This window comes from Oncorhynchus clarkii, chromosome 12 (assembly GCF_045791955.1).
Source record: "Oncorhynchus clarkii lewisi isolate Uvic-CL-2024 chromosome 12, UVic_Ocla_1.0, whole genome shotgun sequence".
NCBI classification, from domain to species: Eukaryota; Metazoa; Chordata; class Actinopteri; order Salmoniformes; family Salmonidae; genus Oncorhynchus; species Oncorhynchus clarkii.
Genome location: NC_092158.1, coordinates 18,106,317 through 18,124,655, shown reverse-complemented (window position 1 = coordinate 18,124,655; position 18,339 = coordinate 18,106,317). Strand labels below are relative to the sequence as shown.

Genomic DNA, 18,339 nt, shown 5'->3' with positions numbered 1-18,339 from the left:
ATGACTGTCTTGGTGTTTTTGGACCATGATAGTTTGTTGGTGATGTGGACACCAAGGAACATGAAACTCTCGACCTGCTCCAATATAGCCCCATTGATGTTAATGGGGGCCTGTTCGGCCCACCTTTTCCTGTAGTCCATGATCAGCTCTTTTGTCTTGCTCTCATTGAGGGAGAGGTTGTTGTCCTGGCACCACACTGCCAGGTCTCTGACCTCCTCTCTATAGGCTGTCTCATCGTTGTCAGTGATCAGGCCCACCGCTGTTGTGTCGTCAGCAAACTTAATGATGGTGTTGGAGTTTTGTTTAGGGTTGCAATTTTTGGGGAATATTCAGAGGTGGAAACTTTCCGTGGTAATTAACAGGAATATATGGAAATTAACGGTAATATATGCAAATTAATATTAATACCATTTAAATGTAGATGTTTTTTGTATGGGATATATTTACCATATCATATGGAGACAGAAACAAACAATGTACCTTATAATAAGTAGACATAATTGCAAATGATTAAATCCTTCCAATAGAAATGTAAAAAAACAATTTAGTTACGAATTTAACTTTAAGTAAGTGAGTTGACTCTTCACACTGAACAACAAAAGAAAGGGAATATTGAATGATCCCCAATGATCCATCGCATCTCCCAAAAATGTTTTCAACATACATCTGTAAAATGATGGTCTATAAACTAAAGCTTTGGTTGTCTTCCTCTCAGTCTTCCATGTCTTCTCCCTGGGCCTCCTCAATGTCCACCTCTTGAACATCAGACTCTGAGGCCTCATCTTCACTGTCACTTTCCAACCTTGTTGAGGATGGCTCCTTGTCAGGCTCAAAAAGCCTCAAATTTGCCCGGATGGCCACCAATTTTTCAACCCTTGTATTGGTCAGCCTGTTGCGTGCTTTGGTGTGTCTTCCCAAAAAAGGACCAGTTGCGCTCTTACGAGCCTGATGGTGGAATTTGAAGGATGATGGAGGCAACAGTGAAAAGAGCCTCAGATCCACAAAGTCCATTTCCAACAGGTGGCTGACGAGATATGTTGGCACGACTGCCATATTGCATCTCCATCCCAAAGCCCTTGCTTGGAAGTGTACTTCGCCAGACTGCCAAGAACCTTGCCCTCATCCAGGCCAAGGGGGCGAGACACTGTAGTGATGACACCATAGGCCTTGTTGATCTCTGCACCAGACAGGATGCTCTTGCCAGCATACTTGGGGTCCAACATGTACCCTGGGGCGTGTATGGGCTTCAGGCAGAAGTCTTCACACTTTTTGATGTATTTCAGAACTGCAATTTCCTCTACTTGGAGCAAAAGTGAAGTGGGCAGGGCATTATGGATTTATTCTCTCAAGCAGAGTCTGAACATCAGACAGGATGACATTGTCTCCCTCAATCCGTGCAATGGCTACTGCTATAGGTTTCAGGAGTTTCAGGCTGCTTCCCACTCTCTCTCAAAATACATCATCCAGGAGGATCCTCTTGATGGGGCTGCCCATATCGTCAGACTGTGATATGGCCATTTCTTGGAGAGACTCCTTCCCCTCCAGGAGGCTGTCAAACATGATGACAACACCACCCCAACGGGTGTTGCTGGGCAGCTTCAATGTGGTGCGGTGTGTCTATTGTCCCTTGTGTCTGTGCTCTTGTAGAATACTGGTTGAGGAGTGGAGATGTATTTAATTATTCCTTGTCCGCAAACATTCGACCACCCATCAGAGATGATTGCAATACAGTCTTCTTTCTCTATGATTTGCTTGACCTTCACTTGAACTCCGTTGAACTTTGCATCCAGCAAATGAGTAGGTAAAGCAAGTCTGTTCGGAGGGGTGTATGCTGGGTGAAGAACATTCAGAAATCTCTTCCAATACACATTGCCTGTGAGCATGAGATGAACCAGTTTCATTCTCTGACTACGTTCCTCCATTGGGTCAAAAAAACTTCTGGTCCAGCAGGACCATGAGCTGTTGCTATCGATAAGGTGTCTGATTCATCATTTTCACCTCAAATAGAAGTAGAGGGACTTTGGTCAGAGGTTTAACCTTTATTGTTGTGAGTGCTGAGGGAACTTTATGCACTTGGCCAGATGATTCTGCATCTTTGTTGCATTCTTCACATATGATTTGGCACAGTATTTGCAAATGACACAGCTTTTCCTTCTACATTAGCTGCAGTGAAATGTCTCCACACATCAGATAGTGCCCGTGGCATTTTCCTGTAAAGATTAGAAAAAAGGAGTAAAAAAAAACACAAATACAATTCCATGTACAGATAAATAGTTAAGCAGTTAGATTAAACAACTCCTTCGTAAGATAAATGATTTCAAATGAAACATGTATGTAAACAGGTGAATTAACACTCCTCAGTTAGCAGGCTCAAGCAAGCAAAAACCCACATGGTTGCAAAAACCAACTAGCAGAAAATGTTAACAAGTTAGAAATTATTTAACACACTTTTCCATAGGCTACCATACAAAAAAATAATGTATGTCATATAATATATACTCACCCCACCCAGTATCAGGGTGGCAGGTACCCTAGTGGTTAGAGCATTGGGTCAGTAATTGAAAGGCAGGTGGCTCGAATCCCTGAGCCAACAAGGTAAAAATCTGTTGTTCTGCCCCTGAACAAGTCTGTTAAACCAAGACTTTGTTTTTAACTGACTTACCTAGTTAAAGAAAGGTTAAATAAAAAATACTAATTTGTAATAAAAACTTACCAGAAAGCATGTAGTCCTTGTCTCAGACAGTGTAGTAGTGTGGGCTCAATAGCATCTCCATTAGTGTGCAAGATCTTGAGAATCAGCTGTACATGTGATTGAAGAATGCACTGTGCATGCAGAGGGTTGCAATTCCATTGGATTGGGGATAATTTAACCAAAATATGCCACAAGACCTAGAATTGAATTATGTGTATCCCACAAAAAAGGTTCACTGTTATAAGCCAATAAGCCTTTTATAAGCCTTTTTTGATTAATTTAAACAAAATGCCCCAAATTCCCGGGCTTAACTTCCCATAAAACAGTTTCGGAAAAATTCCAGACATTTACCGGAAAGTTTCCGACCCTTTGCAACCCAAGTCGTGTTTGCCACACAGTCGTGGGTGAACACCCCTGAAGGGCCCCCATGTTGAGGATCAGCGTGGCAGATGTGTTGTTGCCTACCCTTACCACCTGGGGCGGCCCGTCAGGAAGTCCAGGATCCAGTTGCAGAGGGAGGTGTTAAGTCACGGGTTCCTTAGTTTAGTGATGAGCTTTGTGGGCACTATGATGTTGAACGTTGAGCTGTAGTCAATGAACTGCATTCTCACATAGGTGTTCCTTTTGTCCAGGTTGGAAAAGGCAGTGTTGAGATCGATTGAGATTGCGTCATCTGTGGATCTGTTGGGGCGGTATGCGAATTGGAGTAGGTCTAGAGTTTCCAGGATGATGCTGTTGATGTTAGCCATGACCAGCCTTTCAAAGCACTTCATGGCTGCCGACGTGAGTACTACGGGGCGGTAATCATTTATGCAGGTAACCTTCGCTTCCTTGGGCACAGGGACTATGGTGGTCTGCTTGAAACATGTAGGTATTACAGACTCGGTCAGGGAGAGGTTGAAATGTAAGTGAAGACACTTGCAAGTCGGTCTACGCATCCTTTGAGTACACGTCCTGGTAATCCATCTGACTCTGCAGCTTTGTGAATGTTGACCTGTTTATAGGTCTTACTCACATCGGCTATGGAGAGCGTGATGACACAGTCATCCAGAACAGCTGGTGCTCTCATGCATGCTTCAGTGTTGCTTGCCTCGAAGCGAGCATAAAAGGCATTTAGCTCGTCTGGTAGGCTCCTGTCCCTGGGCAGCTCACGGTTGGGTTTCCCTTTGTAGTCCGTAATAGTTGGCAAGCCCTTCCACATCTGAAGAGCATCAGAGTCGGTGTAGTAGGATTCAATCTTAGTCCTGTATTGATGCTTTTCCTGTTTGATGGTTCGTCTGAGGGCATAGCAGGATTTCTTATAAGCGTCCAGATTAGTGTCCTCTCCTTGAAAGTGGCAGCTCTAGCCTTTAGCACACTGTGGATTTTGCCTGTATTCCATGGCTTCTGGTTGGGAAATGTACGTACAGTAACTGTGGGGACGACGTCGTCGATGCACTTATTGATGAAGCTGGTGACTGAGGTGGTATGCCATTGGATAAATCCCGGAACATATTCCAGTCTGTGCTAGCAAAACAGTCCTGTGGCGTAGCATCCGCATCATCTGACCACTTCCCTATTGCGCGAGTCATTGGTACTTTCTGCTTTAATTTTTTCTTGTAAGCAGGAATCGGGAGGATAGAATTATGGTCAGGTTTGCCAAAAGGAGGGCGAGGGAGAGGTTTCTATGTGTCTCTGTGTGTGGAGATAAGGTGGTCTAGAGTTTTTTTCCCCTGTGGTTGCACGTGTGACATGTTGGTAGAAATTAGGTAAAACAGATTTAAGTTTGCCTGCATTAAAGTCCCCGGCCACTAGGAGCGCCGCTTCTGGATGAGCATTTTCTTGTTTGCTTATCGCCTTATACAGCTCATTGAGTGCAGTCTTAGTGCCAACATCGGTTTGTGGTGTTAAATAGACAGCTACGAATAATATAGACGAGAACTCTCTTGGAAAAAGCTAGTGATAGTGTGGTCTACAGCTTATCTTGACGTACTCTACCTCAGACGAACAATACCTTGAGACTTTTTTAATATTAGACATCATGCACCAGCTGTTATTGACAAAATATAATAGTGTGCGTGTGTGTGAAGCTGTGTGTTTGTGCGTGTGTGTGTTATCAAATTGAACCTACGTTAGAGCAGCAGCTCTCATAATTAACTGTAATAGGAATCATTTTAAACCAATGGCGTATCACATTGTTGGGCCGTGGAATCGTTTTAAGCCAATGACATGAAACAATCATGGGGAGGGGCGAATCCTGTTAAGCTAACGACAATAGCTGATGCATTCTTTGGACGGCAATAATTTGAAGCCATTGACGTACTCTATCACATTCTTAGCATCCAGAATGCTCTATACACCCAGTCTTAATGCCAGACCACCTGTTTAACTCTACTTTCTTTCTTTCTTTCTTTTTCTCTCTCCCTATCTCTAGTTCTATACCTCTCTCTCTCCCTCCCTATCTATCTCTATCTCTCTAGCTCTCTCTCTCTGTCTGTCTAGGTCCTCCCATACATGCTCTCCCCCTCGGGCAGCCTTCCACCCCCTCTCTCCCATCTCTCCCTCTTATTCCCTCCCTCCCTCTTATTCCCTCCCTCCTTTCTCTCTCTCTCACACACACACACACACCCTCCTTTCTCTCTCTCTCACACACACACACACACAAATAAAACCAAATTCTGGGTGTAGTGGAGAAAAGCATTGGCACGCTGTTGTTGTGGACAATATGAATGTAATGGAACTCTGTTACTGTTACTACTCCTCAAGAGCAAATCTCACCTAGGACAGTGATTTGACCCCAGGACATAATCCTAGAGGATTATGGGTGATTAGGTCACCTGGTGGCCCCTAACGGAGTAAACACAGTCTGCTAGACCAACACTGGATGCAGCTCCTACCAAAAGGTCGCCGTTTTGAATAACCAAGCCGGCAAGATGAAAAATCTGTTGATATGCCCCTGAGCAACACACTTAATCCTAACTTGCTCCAGGGGCACCGTGCTACTATGGCTGACCCTGTAAAACAACACTGCACCTATCTGGTGTCTGTGACAATGAAAAACATACAGTATATACCTTGTTAATGTAAACGTAGTAAACCTTACCACACACACTCCGTCTCTATCCATCAGGGTAGCGTCACAGCTGAGCTGCCGATGTCATCAACAGCAGCATGGCAGTCTCTGCCATCAATTGTTTGTAGCGAGAAATACTGACTTGGGAGAGAGGGGAGAGTTGGGGGAAGGAGATAGAAGGGGGGGAAGCAGAGGGAAGCGAAAGAGAGACAGAGAGACAGATAAATATTTGATTTTGTATTGTTTTTAGAGAGTATTTGTATTTGCATTGTGGCTGTAGTCCCTGGGCAGCACTTACCTGCCCAGGGACTACAGGTGCAAATGAGCTCTTGGGTAACCCTGACACATTTACATGGATGTTGCATTACTGTAATATTAATGTTGATTAATGTGCACTGTCCCTGTAAAATAAAAATAAGACAGAGTTGTGTGATGCTGCGTATTTAATCCCTCTTACACTAAGCTCCCTCAGTCATGTGACGTACTAAACTCGTCCCTGTGAGTCTCTCTTTCTGTCTGTGTGTGTTGTCATGCTGTCTTGTCGCTTGATCAGACCTGTACTGTCTACTGGAGGAAACATTGTTTGGACTTTGTTTTGGCATTACTTTGATTTGATTGGTTGGATGTTGACTGGATGTTTCTGCTTGATGCCTGGGACTTGGCAATGGTGGAATCACGTTGTTAGCAGACTGACATTACCTCTACAGTGAATAGGGACTTTGACTATTGGGATTTAGTTTGGACGTTACTGGGAAGTTGCTGGAACGTTTGATGTACTTGGATATAGCGTGTAATAACTTGTAATAAATCATATATTAAATGTAAGTAAAGGTTTTGATATATCTGGTGCAGGGCTGAACGCTGACTGAGGACATATACACACACACAGGATTTGGAGAAGAAGTGTTGTCTTCGTTAGAGCGTTGGACTAGGAACCAAAAGGTGGCCTGAGCTGACAAGGTAAAAATCTGTTGTTCTGCCCCTGAACAAGGCAATGTCTTTTCCGAGGCAGTCATTGAAATTAAGAATTTGTTCTGACTTGCCAAGTTAAGTAAAATATGTAATTCAGTTTTGTATTCACTTTAGATGTAAGTCTCTCTTGTCAAGATTAGCAGTACAGTTTTTTTTAAACATTTTATTCATTTAGCAGATGCTCTTATCCAGAGAGACTTACTGTTAGTGCATTCATCTTAAGGTAGCTAGGTGGGACAGCTACATATCACAGGCATAGTGAATACACTTTCCTCAATAATGTAGCTATCAGCAAAGTCAGATCTTTAAAGGTGGGAGTCAAGAGCAAGTGTTGGTTCAGGGAAGGTTTTTTTTTGTAGTCTTCATAGTCTTACCCTTGCATGCGTGTGTGTCATCACACAGACATCTTCTAAGACTACTGATTGTTCTCACCACATTGACTTGACCCAATCAAGTATTACATGATACGCGTTTCCTCTCACCCAGTGTTAACTCAGGTATGTGTCTCTTCTGTTCACCTACAGGTCTGAACCATAATGTGTTCCATCCCAGCTGTTTGATGATGCTGCTGCTTGGGTAGAGCGGCTCGTTGAGACGACCCTCTGCCCCCCCCACTGTGCCACCCCACCACCTAGCTACCATGCTGATCAAGGAGTACCGGATCCCCATGCCTATGAGCGTGGAAGAGTACCGCATCGCCCAACTCTACATGATCCAGGTGGGTGGCTACTGGCTAGCATACATACTGAAATACAACACACGGAATACATGTATGTAGCCTAGCATTGCATGGCTAACATGCATCATACAGAATACATTACCTAGCATAGCATGGCTAACACACAGCAGGCAGAATACATTACCTAGCATAGCATGGCTAACACACAGCAGGCAGAATACATTACCTAGCATAGCATGGCTAACACACAGCAGGCAGAATACATTACCTAGCATAGCATGGCTAACACACAGCAGGCAGAATACATTACCTAGCATAGCATGGCTAACACACAGCAGGCAGAATACATTACCTAGCATAGCATGGCTAACACACAGCATGCAATACAACATATGAAGAGTTTATTTCCAAAACACTACAGTGTATATCCACACATTTTTCACATTTGTGTCTTTTCATCAGAAATGATTGCTTATGAGCACCTTCATGTGTGTGTAAAATATATCTGTTCTCAGATTTTTAAGTAATAGATTTTAGATGTGTATGAAAATGTTGTTTTTTACAAAACACTATATATCCATTGTTTGGCTGGAATGGAATGTTGGTATCCTGTGTATTTGACTGTGACATGTGATCGTCTCACCTAGCTATCTTAAGATGAATGCACTTACTGTAAGTTTCTCTAGGTAAGAGCATCTGCTAAATGACTAAAATGTCAAATATAAAAGTTTCACATACAGATCTCAAATTACTGTATTGAATTACAAAATATATATACATTACCATTCAAAAGTTTGGACACACCTACTCATTCCAGGGTTTTTCTTTATTTTTACTATTCTCTACATTGTAGAATAATAATGAAGACATCAAAACCACGAAATAACACATGGAGTCATGTAGTAACCAAAAAAGTGTTAAACAAATCAAAATACATTTTATATTTGAGATTCTTCAAAGTAGCCACCCTTTGCCTTGATGACAGCTTTGCACACTCTTAGCATTCTCTCAACCAGCTTCTTGTGGTAGTTACCTACAATGCATTTCAATTATTAACAGGTGTGCCTTGTTAAAAGTTCATTTGTGGATTTTTTTTCCTTCTTAATGCGTTTGAGAAAATCAGTTGTGTTGTGACAAGTTAGGGGTGGTATACAGAAGATAACCCTATTTTGTAAAAGACCAAGTCCATATTATGGTTAGAACAGCTTCACTTACTTAAGACATGACGGTCAGTCAATCTGGAAAATGTCAAGAACTTTGAAAGTTTCAAAGTGCAGTCGCAAAAACCACCAAGCGCTATGATGAAACTGGCTCTCATGAGGACCACCACAGGAAAGGAAGACCCAGAGTTAACTCTGCTGCAGATGATAACTTCAGTAGAGTTAACTGCACCTCAGATTGCAGCCCAAATAAATGCTTCAGAGTTCAAGTAGCAGACACATCTCAACATCAACTATTCAGAGGAGACTGGGTGAATCAGGCCTTCATGGTCGTATTTCTGCAAAGAAACCACTACTAAAGGACACCAATAAGAATAAAAAACTTTCTTGGGCCAAGAAACATGACCAATGGGCATTAAACCGGTGTCCTTTGGTCTGATGAGTCCAAATGTGAGATTTTTGGTTCCAACAGCTGTGTCTTTGTGAGGCGCAGAGTAGGTGAACGGATTATCTCTGCATGTGTGGTTTCCACCGTGAAGCATGGAGGAGGAAGTGTGATGGTGTGGGGGTGCTTTGCTGGTGACACTGTGAGTGATTTATACAGAATTCAAGGCACACTTAACCAGCATGGCTACCACCGCATTCTGCAACAATACAACATCCCATCTGGTTTGCGCTTAGTGGGACTATCATTTGTTTTTCAACAGGACAATGACCCAAAACACACCTCCAGCCTGTGTAAAGGCTATTTGAACAAGAAGGAGAGTGATGGAGTGCTGCATCAGATGACCTGGCCACCTCAGTCACGTGACCTCAACCCAATTGAGATTGTTTGGACCGCAGACTGAAGGAAACGCAGCCAACAAGTGCTCAGCATATGTGGGAATTCCTTCAAGACTATTGGAAAAGCATTCCTTATGATGCTGGTTGAGAGAATGCCAAGAGTGTGCAAAGCTGTCATTAAGACAAAGGGTGGCTACTTAGAAGAATCTAAAATATATTTTGATTTGTTTAACACTTTTTTGGTTACTACATGATCCCATATGTGTTATTTTATAGTTTTGATGTCTTCACTATTAATCTACAATGTAGAAAATAGTAAAAATAAAGAAAAACCCTTGAATGAGTAGGTGGGTCCAAACTTTACTGGTACAGTATACACAATTAAATATTAATGTCACAAATGTGTCATTTGTAGAGCTCTTTGTTAAAAATTGAATTATTTGTTACATTTGACTGTGTAAAACCAAGCAATACTTCTTATTCCTCTGAGAGTTAGGTGGATATATAGCATTTTCCAAAAAATATGATTATTTGTCTCTCTGAAATGAACAAATAAACAAATACATGTCTGTCATTGAACAACCCCATGCCATGATTAGATAGTGAAAAAACACACCAATCTCTTTCCTCATTTATTTTAACAGTAAAAGCTCATTTACCAACATTTCTGAAAATGGATAAATAGCATTTTGAAATAAAATTCTTCATATTGCACACAGTGCATCACGTAGCATACAGTGCCTTGCGAAAGTATTCGGCCCCCTTGAACTTTGCGACCTTTTGCCACATTTCAGGCTTCAAACATAAAGATATAAAACTGTATTTTTTTGTGAAGAATCAACAACAAGTGGGACACAATCATGAAGTGGAACGACATTTATTGGATATTTCAAACTTTTTTAACAAATCAAAAACTGAAAAATTGGGCGTGCAAAATTATTCAGCCCCCTTAAGTTAATACTTTGTAGCGCCACCTTTTGCTGCGATTACAGCTGTAAGTCGCTTGGGGTATGTCTCTATCAGTTTTGCACATCGAGAGACTGAAATTTTTCCCATTCCTCCTTGCAAAACAGCTCGAGCTCAGTGAGGTTGGATGGAGAGCATTTGTGAACAGCAGTTTTCAGTTCTTTCCACAGATTCTCGATTGGATTCAGGTCTGGACTTTGACTTGGCCATTCTAACACCTGGATATGTTTATTTTTGAACCATTCCATTGTAGATTTTGCTTTATCTTTTGGATCCTTGTCTCCGTCCCAGTCTCAGGTCTTTTGCAGACTCCATCAGGTTTTCTTCCAGAATGGTCCTGTATTTGGCTCCATCCATCTTCCCATCAATTTTAACCATCTTCCCTGTCCCTGCTGAAGAAAAGCAGGCCCAAACCATGATGCTGCCACCACCATGTTTGACAGTGGGGATGTTGTGTTCAGGGTGATGAGCTGTGTTGCTTTTACGCCAAACCTAATGTTTTGCATTGTTGCCAAAAAGTTCAATTTTGGTTTCATCTGACCAGAGCACCTTCTTCCACATGTTTGGTGTGTCTCCCAGGTGGCTTGTGGCAAACTTTAAACAACACTTTTTATGGATATCTTTAAGAAATGGCTTTCTTCTTGCCACTCTTCCATAAAGGCCAGATTTGTGCAATATACGACTGATTGTTGTCCTATGGACAGAGTCTCCCACCTCAGCTGTAGATCTCTGCAGTTCATCCAGAGTGATCATGGGCCTCTTGGCTGCATCTCTGATCAGTCTTCTCCTTGTATGAGCTGAAAGTTTAGAGGGACGGCCAGGTCTTGGTAGATTTGCAGTGGTCTGATACTCCTTCCATTTCAATATTATCGCTTGCACAGTGCTCCTTGGGATGTTTAAAGCTTGGGAAATCTTTTTGTATCCAAATCCGGCTTTAAACTTCTTCACAACAGTATCTCGGACCTGCCTGGTGTGTTCCTTGTTCTTCATGATGCTCTCTGCGCTTTTAACGGACCTCTGAGACTATCACAGTGCAGGTGCATTTATACGGAGACTTGATTACACACAGGTGGATTGTATTTATCATCATTAGTCATTTAGGTCAACATTGGATCATTCAGAGATCCTCACTGAACTTCTGGAGAGAGTTTGCTGCACTGAAAGTAAAGGGGCTGAATAATTTTGCACGCCCAATTTTTCAGTTTTTGATTTGTTCAAAAAGTTTGAAATATCCAATAAATGTCGTTCCACTTCATGATTGTGTCCCACTTGTTGTTGATTCTTCACAAAAAAATACAGTTTTATATCTTTATGTTTGAAGCCTGAAATGTGGCAAAAGGTCGCAAAGTTCAAAGGGGCCGAATACTTTCGCAAGGCACTGTATATGGGATATAACATCATCCTAAAACAGCAGTCTAGGTCAGAGTCAGCAGATTGTACCCGTGACCCAAGAGCCCTAGTGACCCTGGATTATAGGTGGTGAGTTGAGCTGTGTGTGTGTTTGTGCGTTCTTGCTTGTTTTTGTGTATGTGTGTGTGTGTGTGTAACATGGTGTCAGGTTGAGTTCATGTCTTATAGTTCAGGTCACTAGGTTAATGTGAGCTGTCTCAGGCAAGCTGACTCTCCATATGCTTATGGACCATGTTTTATTGACACCAAACACACACAAATAAAGCCAAATTCTGGGTGTAGTGGAGAAAAGCGTTGGCACGCTGTTGTTGTGGACAATATGAATGTAACGGAACTCTGTTACTGTTACTACTCCTCAAGAGCAAATCTCACCTAGGACAGTGATTTGACCCCAGGACATAATCCTAGAGGATTATGGGTGATTAGGTCACCTGGTGACCCCTAACGGAAGTAAACACAGTCTGCTAGACCAACACTTGATGCAGCTCCTACCAAAAGGTCGCCGTTTTGAATAACCAAGCCGGAAAGATGAAAAATCTGTTGATATGCCCCTGAGCAACACACTTAATCCTAACTTGCTCCAGGGGTACCGTGCTACTATGGCCGACCCTGTAAAACAACACTGCACCTATCTGGTGTCTGTGACAATGAAAAACATACAGTATATACCTTGTTAATGTAAACGTAGTAAACCTTACCCACACACACTCCGTCTCTCTATCCATCAGGGTAGCGTCACAGCTGAGCTGCCGATGTCATCAACAGCAGCATGGCAGTCTCTGCCATCAATTGTTTGTAGCGAGAAATACTGACTTGGGAGAGAGGGGAGTTGGGGGAAGGAGATGGAGAGGGGAGCAGATCGAGAGGGAGGAGGAGGATTGGGGGAGCAGGTAGAGAGGGAGGAGGATGGGGGAGTAGGTAGAGAGGGAGGAGGGTTGGGGGAGCAGATAGAGAGGGAGGAGGAGGATTGGGGGAGCAGGTAGAGAGGGAGGAGGACGGGGGAGCAGGTAGAGAGGGAGGAGGATTGGGGGAGCAGGTAGAGAGGGAGGAGGATTGGGGGAGCAGGTAGAGAGGGAGGAGGATTGGGGGAGCAGGTAGAGAGGGAGGAGGTTTGGGGGAGCAGATAGAGAGGGAGGAGGAGGATTGGGGGAGCAGGTAGAGAGGGAGGAGGATGGGGGAGCAGATAGAGAGGGAGAAGGGCTGGGGGAGCAGGTAGAGAGGGAGGAGGGTTGGGGGAGCAGGTAGAGAGGGAGGAGGGTTGGGGGAGCAGGTAGAGAGGGAGAAGGATGGGGGAGCAGGTAGAGAGGGAGGAGGGTTGGGGAGCAGGTAGAGAGGGAGGAGGGTTGGGGGTGCAGGTAGAGAGGGAGGAGGATGGGGAGCAGGTAGAGAGGGAGAAGGGTTGGGGGAGCAGATAGAGAGGGAGGAGGGTTGGGGGAGCAGATAGAGAGGGAGGAGGATTGGGGAGCAGGTAGAGAGGGAGGAAGGTTGGGGGAGCAGTGAGAGGTAGGAGGATGGGGGATTAGGTAGAGAGGGAGGAGGATGGGGGAGCAGGTAGAGAGGGAGGAGGGTTGGGGGAGCAGATAGAGAGGGAGGAGGGTTGGGGGAAGACAAACAGAAAGAGAGACTGGCAGAGAGACAGAGAAAGATACTGATGGAAAGAGACACACAGAGGAAGAGAGAGACAGAGAAAGAAAGAGTCAGAGAAAGAGAAAGACAGAGAAAGAGAGAGGCAGAGGAAGGCATTGAGATGGAGGAAAACAGAGAATGAGGAGAAGTCACGATGATACAGTCACTGTTTCCATGACAACGTTATGCTGCTGATTTTGTTCTCCTTTCGATTGGATAGGGTGTCTTCCTGTGTGTGTATGCTATACTGAAACGACATAACACCAAATTAGAGACAAAACACTGGGAGAAAAGCTTGGACAAATGATGCAGCTGGAAGGAGAGCCACCTCTTGCTGATCCTATTCAGTATGTCCATGTGAAAGACTGCAGGGCTGCAATGTGGACTGTGTTTCATATACTGTATACTTCATATACGTACGTATTCATACATTACTGCCACTTATTGGTCACATACTAAGCCCAAACACCTCTGGTTTCCTTGGGCTGAAGTAGGCTGGAAGAGGCTGGAAAAGACTCTGCAGGGTAAACCTTGATAAACAGAGATTTTGCTGTGTGTGTGTGTATGTTTTTGTGTCGGTGTGTGTGTTTGCTAACCTTGGCGTATCATATAAATGATTCAGGCCAATACATTACTATTTCTGTGACGCTCTGAGTCTCTGCTGCCCTCTCAGCTCCCAGCCCTACATCAGGCCTCAGCCCTCTCAGCTTCCAGCCCTACATCAGACCTCAGACCTCTCAGCTTCCAGCCCTACATCAGACCTCAGACCTCTCAGCTTCCAGCCCTACATCAGGCCTCAGACCTCTCAGCTTCCAGCCCTACATCAGACCTCAGACCTCTCAGCTTCCAGCCCTACATCAGACCTCAGACCTCTCAGCTTCCAGCCCTACATCAGACCTCAGACCTCTCAGCTTCCAGCCCTACATCAGACCTCAGACCTCTCAGCTTCCAGCCCTACATCAGACCTCAGACCTCTCAGCTTCCAGCCCTACATCAGACCTCAGACCTCTCAGCTTCCAGCCCTACATCAGACCTCAGACCTCTCAGCTTCCAGCCCTACATCAGACCTCAGCCCTCTCAGCTTCCAGCCCTACATCAGACCTCAGACCTCTCAGCTCCCAGCCCTACATCAGACCTCAGACCTCTCAGCTTCCAGCCCTACATCAGACCTCAGACCTCTCAGCTCCCAGCCCTACATCAAACCTCAGACCTCTCAGCTTCCAGCCCTACATCAGACCTCAGACCTCTCAGCTTCCAGCCCTACATCAGACCTCAGCCCTCTCAGCTTCCAGCCCTACATCAGACCTCAGACCTCTCAGCTTCCAGCCCTACATCAGGCCTCAGACCTCTCAGCTTCCAGCCCTACATCAGACCTCAGACCTCTCAGCTTCCAGCCCTACATCAGACCTCAGACCTCTCAGCTCCCAGCCCTACATCAGGCCTCAGACCTCTCAGCTTCCAGCCCTACATCAGACCTCAGACCTCTCAGCTCCCAGCCCTACATCAAACCTCAGACCTCTCAGCTTCCAGCCCTACATCAGACCTCAGACCTCTCAGCTTCCAGCCCTACATCAGACCTCAGCCCTCTCAGCTTCCAGCCCTACATCAGACCTCAGACCTCTCAGCTTCCAGCCCTACATCAGGCCTCAGACCTCTCAGCTTCCAGCCCTACATCAGACCTCAGACCTCTCAGCTTCCAGCCCTACATCAGACCTCAGACCTCTCAGCTCCCAGCCCTACATCAGGCCTCAGACCTCTCAGCTTCCAGCCCTACATCAGACCTCAGACCTCTCAGCTCCCAGCCCAACACAGCATGCTGCCACCATTACTTGCACACATTAATTTCTCTTCCCATTTTCTTTCTTTATTTCTATCTTTCTTTTCCATTCAGTCATTTTAGTTATAATTTATTTTCTTTCTGCTTTTAGTTATAATTTATTTTCGTTCTGCCCCTGGGCTGACACTCCCTGTCCCTCCATGCATGTCCTCAGGTTCAGATTCTGTAACCAAGGAACTCTCTTTTGTCTCCCTCAACTTTTGTCTTTTTCTTTTTGTTGTTGATTTCTTATTTTTCTAGTTGTCTTCTGGTCCTTGGTGACTGGGCTTCACTCTTCCTCTCAGCACAAAACATTTCATCTTTGAGCTGAGATTCTCTGTTCAATGTTTTCTCTCTTTCAATACTTCTCTGTCTTTCTTTACTCTTACAAGCACTATTTAATAGACTTGGTGCATCTCAGTAGTTTACAGTGGCTTCCTCTTCTCAACTCTCTTTCTTCCCCTTCACTGTTGTCAAACTGCAGGACAGGTGGAAGCAGATTCCTAGTAGGCTTCCAACATGGAGCTTTTTTCCACCTATTCTCCTTTTTCAAAGAGAAGACAAGGAGAGAAGACGAGAGGAGCAAACCTGGATCAAATACATGCGTAGTTAATTATTTGTTATTAAAAAACTTTTTTTCTGTGTATTTAAAAAAATATATATATAATGGGACCAAATCAGCTATTTCTACTTGAAGTCTTTTAATGTATTTTCCAATTACTTCATTTAAATGGCCGAAACTATTTCAAAAAACATAATTTCAAATACCACTATAGGACCAAACCTGGGTTAGGGTTAGACCTGGGATCAGATGCATGTAGTATTTCAAAATTCAATATCTGTATTTTAGTATTTTCAAATATATGCCAATAGATGTACCCCGCCTAGACACACACTCTCTCTCTCTCTCTCTCTCTCTCTCTCTCTCTCTCTCTCTCTCTCTCTCTCTCGCTCTCTCTCTCTCTCTCTCTCCCTCCCTCTCAGGGTGTGTGTATGTTTGTGGGTAGGTGTGTGTGTGGGGGTGATTGTGTGTGTCAGGGCAGGCGTGATGTCACCTGGTGTGCTGCTCCTGCAGTGAGAGCAGACAGCGCCGCAGACGTCGTTTGTGTGTGTGTGTGTGTGTGTACATGCATGAATGTGTGTTCCAGCATTACAGTTTTTCTCAATTGCTAAAACACCATTTCTGAAACCTCATCTTCAAGCACTATTTACATAACCTCTGACTCCTCTTGCAAAATGAAACATTCGCCTCAAAACAGTTTTACCTGTGTTCAAAATCAAATTGATCAAAATGATATACACTCTCAAGCAGTCAGTGAACAATACACCGAAAAATAGAAAACACATTGTTCAAAACATACAGTGCCTTGCGAAAGTATTCGGCCCCCTTGAACTTTGCGACCTTTTGCCACATTTCAGGCTTCAAACATAAAGATATAAAACTGTATTTTTTTGTGAAGAATCAACAACAAGTGGGACACAATCATGAAGTGGAACGACATTTATTGGATATTTCAAACTTTTTTAACAAATCAAAAACTGAAAAATTGGGCGTGCAAAATTATTCAGCCCCTTTACTTTCAGTGCAGCAAACTCTCTCCAGAAGCTCAGTGAGGATCTCTGAATGATCCAATGTTGACCTAAATGACTAATGATGATAAATACAATCCACCTGTGTGTAATCAAGTCTCCGTATAAATGCACCTGCACTGTGATAGTCTCAGAGGTCCGTTAAAAGCGCAGAGAGCATCATGAAGAACAAGGAACACACCAGGCAGGTCCGAGATACTGTTGTGAAGAAGTTTAAAGCCGAATTTGGATACAAAAAGATTTCCCAAGCATTAAACATCCCAAGGAGCACTGTGCAAGCGATAATATTGAAATGGAAGGAGTATCAGACCACTGCAAATCTACCAAGACCTGGCCGTCCCTCTAAACTTTCAGCTCATACAAGGAGAAGACTGATCAGAGATGCAGCCAAGAGGCCCATGATCACTCTGGATGAACTGCAGAGATCTACAGCTGAGGTGGGAGACTCTGTCCATAGGACAACAATCAGTCGTATATTGCACAAATCTGGCCTTTATGGAAGAGTGGCAAGAAGAAAGCCATTTCTTAAAGATATCCATAAAAAGTGTAGTTTAAAGTTTGCCACAAGCCACCTGGGAGACACACCAAACATGTGGAAGAAGGTGCTTTGGTCAGATGAAACCAAAATTGAACTATTTGGCAACAATGCAAAACGTTATGTTTGGCGTAAAAGCAACACAGCTGAACACACCATCCCCACTGTCAAACATGGTGGTGGCAGCATCATGGTTTGGGCCTGCTTTTCTTCAGCAGGGACAGGGAAGATGGTTAAAATTGATGGGAAGATGGATGGAGCCAAATACAGGACCATTCTGGAAGAAAACCTGATGGAGTCTGCAAAAGACCTGAGACTGGGACGGAGATTTGTCTTCCAACAAGACAATGATCCAAAACATAAAGCAAAATCTACAATGGAATGGTTCAAAAATAAACATATCCAGGTGTTAGAATGGCCAAGTCAAAGTCCAGACCTGAATCCAATCGAGAGTCTGTGGAAAGAACTGAAAACTGCTGTTCACAAATGCTCTCCATCCAACCTCACTGAGCTCGAGCTGTTTTGCAAGGAGGAATGGGAAAAATTTCAGTCTCTCGATGTGCAAAACTGATAGAGACATACCCCAAGCGACTTACAGCTGTAATCGCAGCAAAAGGTGGCGCTACAAAGTATTAACTTAAGGGGGCTGAATCATTTTGCACGCCCAATTTTTCAGTTTTTGATTTGTTAAAAAAGTTTGAAATATCCAATAAATGTCGTTCCACTTCATGATTGTGTCCCACTTGTTGTTGATTCTTCACAGTTTACACTTTACAGTTTTATATCTTTATGTTTGAAGCCTGAAATGTGGCAAAAGGTCGCAAAGTTCAAGGGGGCCGAATACTTTCGCAAGGCACTGTACAATTCTCAGGGAGAAGTACATTTTTAATCTAAAAAAATATTCATATTTTTCCGTCATTGTCTTTTGATGAACGAAAACATGTTCTATCATAGTAGCTCAAAATTGATCAGAAACTACTACTCTGCTTTGCTCTTTGCAATTTTGTTTTTTGTTCTTCCTCCTCCTTGTACCCCTATTTTTACAGTACTGTACCCTG

At 43.7% G+C, this 18,339-nt stretch overlaps 1 protein-coding gene across 7 annotated transcripts in view; it reads left to right on the top strand.

Moving 5' to 3' along the window:
* The first annotated feature begins 6,287 nt into the window (after window positions 1-6,287).
* The window catches only part of LOC139422812 (membrane-associated phosphatidylinositol transfer protein 2-like), a 58,407-nt gene continuing 46,355 nt past the window's right edge, over window positions 6,288-18,339 (top strand). For all 7 annotated transcript variants that reach the window (XM_071174188.1, XM_071174184.1, XM_071174182.1 and 4 more), the window contains exons 1-2: window positions 6,288-6,704; window positions 7,241-7,434. In XM_071174188.1, coding sequence (XP_071030289.1) covers window positions 7,357-7,434 — 78 coding nt within the window. In that variant the 5' untranslated portion in view covers window positions 6,288-6,704; window positions 7,241-7,356. The remainder of the gene's footprint in view (window positions 6,705-7,240; window positions 7,435-18,339) is intronic.